Source organism: Sebastes umbrosus, chromosome 10 (assembly GCF_015220745.1).
Source record: "Sebastes umbrosus isolate fSebUmb1 chromosome 10, fSebUmb1.pri, whole genome shotgun sequence".
NCBI classification, from domain to species: domain Eukaryota; kingdom Metazoa; phylum Chordata; class Actinopteri; order Perciformes; family Sebastidae; genus Sebastes; species Sebastes umbrosus.
The window spans coordinates 10,071,958-10,084,443 of NC_051278.1; the positions used below are offsets into that span (position 1 = coordinate 10,071,958).

Genomic DNA, 12,486 nt, shown 5'->3' on the forward strand with positions numbered 1-12,486 from the left:
CAAATAGGTAACTTGCTAATCATCACCTAATTACCATGAAATTTTCAGACCTGTAAAATGAAGTGTTACCGGTCTTTGTATTGAGTCATTTTATTATGTTGAAAATAAAAACATTGAAAGTGAAATGGCTAAAAGTTTCCAAAAGACAGCCCAGAGGAATGTGAAAGCGCTGGTCCTGACAGTTCAGACAAACCTTTCAATGCTGAAAAGGAGTCGGAGTGCCGCCACTTCAAGCGCCACTGCTAGCTAGAAAATGAAAATGACGTTATCGGTCTGGGATTTACCGTCAGAGGAACAGAGGAACAGAGGAACAGAGGAACAGAGGAACAGAGGAGGCTGGATAAAGGTGACGTGGTTCCTTCATTGTTGAATTGTAGGAATCTGAAGTGGGAAGTGGTACCTGGGAAATTTGTGCTAGACTTTCACCTGATGAAAAAAAACATTTTTTTCAGTTTCAGTTTTGCACTGAATTTCTTTTTGGTGGACGTAAGAAACACAATTTCGTTTTTATGTGGAGCATAAAAATGACAAATAAAGGAACCTTGAAATCTTGAATCTTGAAATCTTGATGTGTTTTAAAGGCTTGATTTTCATTCACCGACTCCTCTCGTTAACTAGTTTGTAATTTTTTTTGTGAGGTCGACTAAAGAGTGATGTGTTCCCTTCTTAGCTCCATTTGAATAGTATCAGAGTTATGATCATGTAAAGCGGTTCAGCACCCCCATGTTGGGAACCACGGGGCGTAATGTGTGGACTGGAGTATCCTGTAGTATTTCATAGAAGAAGGAGGAGGAATTGCAGCGGTTGGTGCATAATTCCCCAAAAAGAAATCACAAAGTTAAATGTGGGCTGCCCAGGATCAACATCAATCTCATGAGCTCAAGTTGCTAGAAGCCTAATTATGGGAACACACTTTTTTGTGTACAAAGACAGATTGAACTTAAAGGATAGGTTTGGATATTTTCAAGTCTATCTTAATACAACACCCACATGCCGTACGTGTATATACGCTGAGAGCGTTACAGCACCATTACCACGATGGAGATACCAACTTTTGATTTTTTTTTAGACTGTTGTTATCCTCATGTTAACTGCCCTGTGGGGTTTTATTGTAAACACATCTATATTTACATTCACCAAAACAAATTAGTATCCTGGAGGCCTAACAACTATAGTAAATACATTTTTTCACATAAAGCATACCATTGTTAAGAAATATTTTAAGTACTACTTTGTTTATATCCATGTTTCTTTATCGCCGTGAAATGTCAATTAGTGGAAAAGCGTGAAACCCTCAGAGGAAATGTGTACCAAGTCGCCTTGGGTACACTCATTGGCATCCTTGTGCATTCATGAAAAACAAACAAAACAGGGACCCATTCGTACAAACACTGCTCCATAGTGCTTTAAAGGTCCCATATTATGCTAATTTTCAGGTTCATACTTGTATCTTATGTTTCTACTAGAACATGTTTACATGCATTAATGTTAAAAAAAACAACTTTATTTTAAACCTGCTTTATAATAAAAAACATGACACTTTTTACAATATGGCTCCTTTAAGCTAAACTTCAGAATGCTTCTTTAAACAGAACAAGGACTGTGGCCCCATTTCTTACAGTGTAGTCACGCTACGAAGGGATCTCTTCATGACAATTATGAAGAGGTGGAATGATTACAGCAACCTATAACTCTCTCGACTTACATATGGCTTCTGTGTAACCATATCTCTCCTTTAAAGCAGTGGTTCCCAACCTATTTTCTTTAAAACCCCCCTACTTGTGTCTATGAAAAACTGAGCCCCGAAATAGAATTATAATTTTTTTTTTTAATTGTGGTTAAATAAATGTCATTTATGGTGTTGTTAAATTGCTGCTAGACCGCCCAGTTAATACAGGTGCGTCAAGCAGGAGAGCAAATAGGTTTTTCATCGCAGCGAAAATGTTGTTTTTGAAAGGCTAAAAGCCAACAAAAATGGACTGAAACTGAATATTTTGTTAGATTTTGCTACTAAGTAACAAAAAAAAGTTTTATATCCAAACTTTTGAATAAATTATCAAGTAAGTATGTTATTATGACTTTAGTTATATATGTGCAAATCAAATTTTGACAACCTCAGAGCAGATAGATCCTGGCGCAACCCCATGTGATCTTTGGGGCCCAGACCCCAGGTAGGGAACCACTGCTTTGAAGAGTAAACTGACCCTGTCAGACGGTTTGTTACACAGAACCATCTGAGAAGCCGTCATTGGAAACTGTTTGGAAAAGGGCAGGCACTTTCAAAAAAATACTAGGCAGGTGATTGGATGAACCATCTGTCAGTCAAACTAACAACAGCGCAACTAACTGAAGGCCAAAAACATCACATTCAGTGCCGTTCTTTACTCTTCTTTCAATGAAGAAACACTCTCTGGATCCGATATAACTGATGCTATTGCAGCATCTACACTAACCTCTTCGGGAGCCCCCATTGATGCTTAGAACTAACAGTCGCCACTCTGTATCGTCACACACGCCTAAGCCACGCCCGTAGCTTCCAGTAGCTCCTCACTTGACGCTGATTGGACGTTGTCTGGCGAGCCGGACACATACACATTAGCCTGACGAGATGGATTTTCGTGTGACATTTGATTCAGCAATTCTCGCATGATCTTGTGACATTATGAGAATTCAGCTACCGTGCAAGGTTTGTACAAGAGTGTTCACACTGATTTAACATTGCACTGACCGCCAACAGATCAGTCAGAGATTCGGGTGTGTTATACTAGAAGCGGCAAATATAATCGACCCACTAGCCTCAATTTTTAAACTTGTAGTCTTCAGCCCCAACCAAAGCTGAATCAACTGACATCACGTGAGTAAAATATTCAATTAATATAGCAACAATTACAACATGACACTTCTGATTTAAAGTGTATACACAGACATACTTGATTTACCAGGAAATAAATGAATGCTTATTCCAGATTCCTGGGCAGAGGACTAGTGACTCATTTAACATCATATTTTACCATCACTACCACATTAATGGAGACACATGAGATCCCAGCAAATTCACTAATACTTTAAACATTTATGTGTGCGTCTCCTTTTTCCTACTTCTCGTCTACCTCCCTCGCACCAAACGTCTCAGCTCTTTTTACTGGCACGGCTGAAAAGCAGAGAAACAGAAGACTGGCGGAGGTAGAGATGAAGCAATGGCCGGTGGACGGTGGGGGCTTTTTTATGAGTCTGCGTGGATCAAAGGGCCGGCCAGAGAAATGTGTGCACACACACACAAAGACCTGTGTTCAGAGCCGAGAGGAATTGGCTGGTAAATGCAAAGTTCCTACTTAACGCAGGGTGCCAGTTAAAAAGAGAAAAAAGAGGAGTAATATTGAAAAAGCCGATTGTTCACCTCCTTTAGCCGGGGTGCCAGGCACTCTTAAGAGCCTGCTGCTTCCATATGAACTTAACCAACCTGTGGCTTTTTAACTCAACACCTGATTTGTTAGAAAAGTGCAATTGCACAAGAAGTAAAGGGCGAGGGATTGGAAATGAGGAGAAGAAGGAAGGGAAAATGGAAAGAGAGCAAATGAAGCCAAAGGCAGACTTATGATAATAATAGAGCGGCATTAGAGGTGTGTGAGCTAGAGGGTGCTTATTTAGTTATGTAAGGAGCAAGTCGGGCCAGGCCGGGTCCTCAATCAACAGGCTTGTTTTGAGAAATCTTCGGTATTTCCACTGTCAAGACCAACATGTGTTCAGCACATGGCCGGCCGAAAACATAAATGCCTCCCCTCCTCCTCTCTCTCCTTTTCCCCTCTGAGTACAGCACTCCCGACACAAACTGGGTCATAGGCACAATCCCACCATCTGTCAGAGATCGCCCGCCTTCGGTTTCACATTCCTCCACCGCGGAGACCCCCGCCGGTCTGCGCACATGTGCACACAACCACACCACGTACACACATCCACACACACAGACAGACGGAAGGGGGAGGGGAGGGGGTGAAGCTGACTGCTGTCAACAATCAGTCTAAATGGAGAGCGCAGCGGACAGCCTCGCCAGCAAACGTTGCGGCGGGTTGTCTTTTCAGACTTGGAAGTATTCAAAGACCAATTCACAGCAAATGGAGGGAACACAGTTGCTGATAAACTCCCCAGCAATCGGCTGACATCAGCAAAAGATCAGCAAAATGACAATCAACACTAAAACAAGAGTTCAAGACCAACATTCAAATAGCTTCCACTCAATATGAGGCTTTAATATACAGTAACATTTCCAAATTCAAAGTCATTATTAAATATGTATTTTATTTAGTATTTATATTAGTATTATTTTTGGAGGATTTACAATCCAATGGGCAATTATTACCCTAAAAGGTATCAATTCCTATCTAATGATTTTTTCTATCTACTTAATTTCTTATTTACTTTTTGATTAATATCAAATATTTGTAATATTTTAACTTCATTATAATCTGTTTCGTTGAAAACTCGACACATATAACTCCTCAACCACTCAATTTGACTGTTATCAGAACATTAAATAGGCTTATTGGTCGCTATAAGCACCATAGATGTGGGTCAGTAGGGGCCTACTACGTTGTAAAAGCAAATGTGAAAGCAATCTGATCGTTCTGCCTAGACTCTGGAGTAGTTGGAGCCCAGTGACTGCCAGACTCCATTAAAATATCGCTCAATTTAACAGATCTGGGTTTCCCTGTTACACAGATGTTACTCCTAAATAATAATAATAATGATGTATGACTTTGAATGACTCCTAAAGAAATACTTTTCATTTCAGCTGATATTTAACTTTAACAACTCTTCTGTGAACTCAAAAGTGAAAGAAAAGAACTGTGAAAGAAAAACAGATCAATCACAGGACTTTATGATAGTAGATGTTTGATTTTAGCATGAATTCATAACCCAACTATTATTTAATCTAACTGCTGATCTTGAATCATCTTAAGCCATCTGTATCGGCCATACCCAGTATAGTTATGCATCTGGTAACCACGTGACACAAGCACACGTCACCACATGGGTGCAGGGATTCTCCCTGATATGTCAGACAGGCTTAGTATTCGTATCCTGCTCCGTGTATTAAAATGTGAGTGAAGCGTAGAGACCTCAGAGTAACTCACCATCCAGAAGACTGATCTTTGGTCCACACAGGCACACCAACACATCCAGAAAGGCCCCTCTGGTCACCACACAGAGATTCTGTCTGAAAACAGAGAAAACAAACTTTCTTTTCGTGATTTCATTCAACAAATGTATCTTGGATGATTAGCTTTGCCTTTGATGCACAGCACGTTGAAGAAAGAGCCTTTTGCAATGAAAGCTCCCTTTTATCAAGGAAGCTCCTTCCTTAAGCATTTATCAAGTTAGAAAGAAAACACTGCAGTCATTGATTATCTGTTTTCCTCTGAGGTCACAGACAGAGATTTTCTTCACAAACAGGCTCATGTCTGACCACAAACTGCTGAATTAGGTCATTGGACGTTTGTAACTCAATGAGTCTATTGGTTGTGACGATCTTCGTGATTTAGTGTAATCTCAAGGGATCAGGTCATATTGTACTCCCATACTGATCAGACCTCTCGTTGTTGTTTCCTGTCTGTATGAAAGAAGTTACATAAAATCATTTTAGCTCAAACTACATTATTAGCTTTCTTTCCTAGAGCTTTCTCCCACAAAGTTTATGTATTGGGTCTTGTGTTTGTATAGATTTTCAGTGTCAATATTTAGATGATTTCCACAATGTGGATGAGGTCTTTGAATTCAATGGCGGCCCGTATTTATTAGAGCCAGAGTATACGGATATTCAGATTTCACAACGAGACTTCTCCTTGAGCGGGACTTAGACACAATAACAAACAGACTGGATCAAGTGAAAGGTAATAGGTAATAGGTGTATTTCTCTGTAGGGTTCTTTCCATAATGTTGTCAGACACTTAAAATAACAATCTGAGCCTGTCAGTGGCAAAAACAAACACTTCTAGTGGACGTAAACTGATGGTGAGAAATTGCACCAAAGGCAGCTGCAGCGCTCTCGCTCAATACTGGACTGGACTCAATACTGACTAATGGGGACCAATTTAAAAAAATTGTTGTCCCCATTAGTCACTTAAAGAATAGTATTACCCGGGGACCTCTAGTAATTTGTAATAATTGTGGAGGTCGTCTGTGATCTTAATTAATTGTAATTGTCTAATTGTAATTTGTCAAGTAAAAATTAAACCTCAAATTTCCTACCATATTTCGCCAAACACAGAGGTCATGTGATAATATATGTGAGAGTGTTTTTTTTTGCAAGGATTTCTGTTTTTTCTGCCTCTTTCCTAATTTACAATTCTGAAGGCTGCATTTGCAATTATAAATGAAAGTTTTGACAGCATTTTGGCTGCAAATTCAGGAGTCTCATCTTGCTACACAGCATGGAGACCCATTCACACGGGCACTGGAGCAAGAGGTCTTTGTGAATATTACATAAACATAAATAGGCCTATTCTGTATAATATAATATGTAAGGGATAATATACAGCGAGCCGATCATTGTTTGAAATAAACCCTGACAGGGCGATGCGGCGCTTGCGTCGCCCTGAAGGGCTTTATTTCGCACGAAACACATACATGGAGGGGTCATTTCTAAATCACATGAAGTCCCCTTTAGACACAAAAACATAGGTTAAAGTGTCCCTTTAACACCATATCCGTGCCAGTTAACAACTTATTTTATGATTTCATAATCGCATTTCTGTGTCATTCTGATTTTGTAGCATATTTTCTCTTATCGGTCTTACTTGAATTGTCTGTAATTCATTGTTAGGTCGGCCTATCTTGGACAGGACACTCTTGAAAAAGAGATTTCTAATCTCCCTGAGGCATTCCTGGTTAATTAAAGATTATAGACATACAAAAGTGAAATAATAGTTGTTGATCAACTAGTAAAAATAATGATTTCAGCATGATTCCTGTTAGCATGGTAAGACAACAGCTGAGACTCATTTACATGAGGACTTCCCAAACAAAAAGTTACTGTTATTTCTGGGTCAACAGCTCGCAGGAAAACGACGCTGAATAGGACAGTGATGTGTTTTTTCATGTGTGGTGAATCCTTGAAGTCCAGAACGCGGTACCATCACATGAGACGCCTCCAGCTATGGTGCAATCACAGATTTGATTAATTCACTTACAGTTCACACGCATATGTACAAGCAACGACTTGAGAAGAGGCACCGGTTGTGATTGTTATCTACGTGATTAATATGACCTACGTATATCATAAATATACGATGACTGATTTAATGTGTAGCCCAAAACGCTTTGGTTTCACTATGTCGAATTATTACTATTATATTGTTTGTGAATGTTGACATTAATGTGTTATATCTGCCTGTGGCTTAAGTGGAGCAGCATGTGTGAAGTGTGTGTGTGTTCAGTTCAGTGTGCGTTCAATCAAGGGTATGACCACAGCGCTGTGAAAGACCACAAGTGTGTGCGTGTGTGTGCGTGTGTGAAAACAAGGGAGACAGTGTGTGAGCTTGACGTCACATTTTCATCACTCGGATATTAATAAGACACACGCTCCCACACAGATCCTCTGCACACTTCACGCATACACACAATACACATGATGGAGCATGGGAAGAGGGCAGGGGGAGAGAGTGTTTATGTGTGTGGCGCTTAAGTGAGAACATATTTGGGCAGTGATGAGTCCTGTAACATTGTAAGAAGCTGAATCATTGGATCACGATCCAAACAATACACTGGAGATGTTCTGAGAGGTTGGTACTGGGCATCAAGTGCCACCACAAAGCCAAAGTCAACTGCACGAGTGTGTGCAGTCATCGCTGCGGCGCTGACACCCTCTCGGAGCCAGAGAAAGTCCAAAATGACACAACACAGAGACGGTGCGAAAGCCAAAACCCAACACTGACTCAGACCAGACGAACAATGCATACCGTCCTTTTTGGCCGTTTCACATTAGCGGTGTTTCTGGAAGAGAGAGAGAGGAGGTTTTCTTTTTTGTCTGAGCTGTGTTGTCTTTAGATCTGGGCGCCGGGCTCCGTGGTGCTGCATGATCAAACGGACAGACGGTGGGCGCGCTCTGGTGAGCAAGAATCCACCTCGTCATCTTAATAAAGGCTCATCAGTGTAACCAAGCGCAGCTAGCAGGGCTAGTGTTGCTAACCCAGCGACCCTGTGTTATCTGCTGTGGGACGCCAGCACAGAGGAGACTGGAGACCCGGGCCTGACCTCAGCCTGGCAGGAGGGGGCCGACGGGGTAATCTGTGCCCCATCTTGAGGCCTCGATCTTGGGTGAGAGGGCCAGAGGTAGAAGGGGGAGAGGGGAGGAAGGGTGGAGGGGGGGTCTGCGGATGGGACAGCAGGCGGTCGCTTTGAAATGGAAGCCTGGGCAGGACATGAAGCGGACACGACCAGGGAGGGGATGAACGGCGAGACAAGGAGCTATTCTTCTGGTGAGCGAGTGGGAAGGGCGGGAGGGATGCTTATCTGTGCGTGCATGCGTGTGTGTGCGTGTGTGTCTAGGATTACCGTGAAGCGAGCCACATGCGCTGACGGAGGCCTTCGGTGATGCCATTTCCTGCTGGCAGGGGTCTGTGCGAGTCGGTCTGGTAGGAGCGCAGCAGAAACAGCACCTGCATACACACAAAGACACACACTCTTGAGTTGATGTAGATGTGAGAACTATCATCTGTTACATTCATACATAAGCCGGTGTCACCCCCACTCACTGAGATGTTGCTTTGTGTGGTCATCCACGAAATAGAGAAACTGAAACCAAAAGGCTTAAACCCCTCGGTATGTTGACACTTCTACAGTGTGTGTATTGGGTGGCATGGTGGGTCACCCTCACAGCAAAAAGGTCCTTGGTTGTCTCCCTGTCTGTGTGGGTTCCCTCTGGATGTGCCAGTTTTCTACCACAGTCCAAAGACATGCAGGTCAGGTGAATTAGAACCTCTAAATTGCCAGTAGTGACGCATCGACACACACACACACACACACACATACTAAACAGTATTTTTGGAAATAAAAGCGGTGAATGAAGAGGAGTCTTCCATTGTTTTCTGTTGGTGTTTTTCTGTTTATGGGAATGTGGATCTTTCAGATCGGTTTGAGGATATGGTTTGCATGTTCCACATTTTATCATAAGTGTGTCATGCCGTGTGGGACTCGCACTGGTCTAGTCTTGGTCTTGGTTTTGTCTCAGTCTCGATGCACTCTGGTCTTGGTCATGACTTGGTCTCGGTTTAGGTAGTCTCCACTACAACACTGCCAATAGGTGTGAATATGTTTGCCTGTCTACATATTTTACCCTGGAATCTTATTGTATAGTGACTAATCAAGAGGGAGAGTGAGGGAGTCACTGGCGGTTTGCAGACTCAATCTCAGATTTCAGTCTTGACCACTTTATCTAGATGAGTCTCTCCAAAATCAACACAACAAAATCCTGTTTGAACTGCTGGGCACTTGGAAGTATTGGTATTTAACCAGACAATAAACACGCTACTCCCCCTTCTAGAAAACCATCCTTCCTGTCACTTGACTTCTAGCCCCTGTGGTGGAAATAAGCGATATGTAAACACCGTTAAAGAATTCTCAAAATCTTCCCCGTTGAAGATGAAATCATTCTTTTCATTGTGGCTGATGTGACAGTGTGTGACTGAGCCAGTTTGTAGCAGGTGGACTGGTGGTTGGGAGTGTTCAGAGGCCAGGACACAGGCTGGCTGGCTGGCTGGCTGGCTGGGGTGTGTATTCTGGGCCTTGGTAAGTATACTCTTTAAGCCGGGGCCACGGCCACAGACCAGTAGGAAGCCATTCATTACGCAGTGCAGGGAAGGAAACGTGGGGAAAAACCAGGCCGACCACGTAGCACCAAGCCTGGCCACTGAGTCCTGGCCTGCCCCTTCTCTTCTCCTGCCGTCTCCACGCCCAGGCAACACCCACTGGCTCATACAAACAACTTCCACACCCCTGGGTCCATCTTCCTCTCGCTGTCACTCTCTGAGGGCTTTTCCACCTACAAGGAGCCAGAGCTTGGAGCTGATTCCCAAACCAAATATTGGACCTCTCTAAGTGATTCCACTGTCAAAAAAACCCCAACTGGTTTTAAAGGATCAGTCACACTTGAACTAGTCTCTGCAAATATGTGCTGAGCTTCTTATTGACTTCCTTAAATCTCAAGAGACTGACAAATCCAAGATGTCTCCAATTTCTATGTGAGCTCCAACTGGTTTTGGCAGATTCCCAAGTCACGGCTCACGTTTGACCAGTCGACACAAGATGCGTTTCGTGTTTGACGAGGGAGTAGTAAATATATTATAGCAGTGTCCCATCACCCTGTTTGTTTAATACAGGGCTACCAGACTACAATAATCTTGATTAAATACGTTTTGAGACTCTTAACAACTCTGGGAAAACGTTCTGGCATCTCTTGTCATTGCACATAGTACAAGTACAACAAAATGCAGTTTTGCATCTAACCAGAGTGCAAACTAGTAAAGTGATTAAGACAATATAAACAAGTGAGGATATATGTGGTGTATGTATAAAGTCATATACTGTACATATATAGAGATTGTAGTTACGGTGCAAAGGATAGACATGTGTTATATTCTGATGAACAAGAGCTTACCTATAAGTAGCATACTGATGACAAATTGTATAAAAAATGTTGTATAAGAGTATTATAAAGAATAAATGGTATATACAGGTGGAGTTATATTTATATCTATACACAGAGAGGTTATTATATAGAGCTATATGCATAAGTATATATATATATATATGATGAATATTAGAGAATACACAACCAAACATGACATTATGTCATGTTTATCAAACGCGGCCTTGGAGGCTGTACTAATATGAAGGCTGTACATTTTTATCTCGGTGGTCAACAAATCATCTGGCGTGGCGTTAAACTCAACAACAATCACGTTTAAGGTGACGTGGAAGTTTCTGGCCTCTAACTTTTTTGCTAACAGGCTTTTGAAACCAACCGAAAAAGGCTCTCAGTGCTTTGTGTTCAGTGCTATTGCATCCAGTTATGAAATTAGTTGACTCATTCAGAAGCGGATTAGGTTGCAAGCACCGGTGCCAGCACTTGTCCCAGTGGCAGTGGCAGAGCACTCCGTCTTCACTCCTTCTCCCTCCACTCCACGGCTACACCTCATCCACCGGGCGGGGAAGTCCCTTCATGGGAGGCTCAACCGGCTCAATCCAGCCCGGCATGGAGAAAACCGGAATATTTATAGAAAAGGCTGCCTCCCTGTTCCTCCTCCCGAAGACGGAGCAGAACTACACCCCATGTGGGAGGAGATGCTGGGATTGGATCAAGCTCAAATGAATGGGAGACAGCAGCTCAGAGACCTGGTGGAGGCTCATTTATGTTCATCAAATTTCAGGATTTTCTTCCTTGACTGCGTCTAAACATGGATTTCTTCTCTTCAACTAGTGCTGCTACAACTACAACACCTTTAGGAAATGTATGATGTGAATTATTACTCCTTCAAACCCAGCTACTATACACTCAGAATATCTACAGGTAAATTTAATTTAAGAAGGTTTCAGACATTTAAAAGGTGCCCTGTGGAGTGTGCATGTGCACAGCGTGCATGTATGTCCTCATGCAGAACAAATAAAATGGGAAATATTGCCCTATAGAGATAGTCGTCAAAAACTTCAAAGGGTTTAATATCAGTTTCAATGTCATAACTTTTAAATTTCAAATAATCATTAAATTGAAGACCTTTGTGGGCGGAGGTCGTCTCAACACTTTCTATTAATTTCCTTTGGAAAGCAGGAGAAGCCCAGTGCATGATGGGAGTGTTGCGGCGAGTTGGAGAGGGTCTGTATCTACATAAAGTTGAAAAATCTCAAATTTATGCAAATGAGACCATCTAGCGCGACGCTCTGGGCTCACGAAACTTGGACCAAGCTGTCAAACTAGGCAATCTAGTTCTAAAATGAAACGATATTCAGCAGAGGCGTAGCCTATTTCTCGCTTAAAATGCTTCAGAAGTAGATTTTGGTGGATTGTTTTAAACTTTAGACGGAATAATAGAAAGTTTACGAGCAGGCCGCCCTTGTTGTTTTCTGTTTGAGGTGAGCAGAAAACCAGAGACCAATCAGGTGCACTCAACGACAGGGTGCGTCACCACTTCAATGGCCAGTTGAGCGGAGCAGCGCGTCTCCTAGTGTCCTCTCCGGACCTGGTGGACATGTACCGTTACGGTTTAGAATAAATTAGGTAGATTTCTTTGTATTTCTTTAAGACTTTTTTCACGGCCTGTGTTATAAAAAAATACAGATTCCTCGTTATATACACAACTTTATAGAAACTCATTCTCTCCAATCTATTTGTCATTAATTTGCACTTTAAAGCAGCATTAGTATCTAATATCTGGCTCTAAATGCTCCACTGTGTTCACAAGCTTATCGCTAAAGCCGGGCTCAGACTACAGGAGT

General features: G+C 42.1%; 1 protein-coding gene across 1 annotated transcript in view; it reads right to left on the reverse strand.

Annotated features, from left to right (window-relative positions):
- The window catches only part of thada (THADA armadillo repeat containing), a 108,974-nt gene that overhangs the window by 31,110 nt on the left and 65,378 nt on the right, over positions 1-12,486 (reverse strand). Inside the window, exons 30-31 of the mRNA XM_037782525.1 lie at positions 8,551-8,654; positions 5,133-5,215 (exon numbers count right to left, since the gene is read on the reverse strand). Of these exons, the coding sequence (XP_037638453.1) occupies positions 5,133-5,215; positions 8,551-8,654 (187 nt within the window). The remainder of the gene's footprint in view (positions 1-5,132; positions 5,216-8,550; positions 8,655-12,486) is intronic.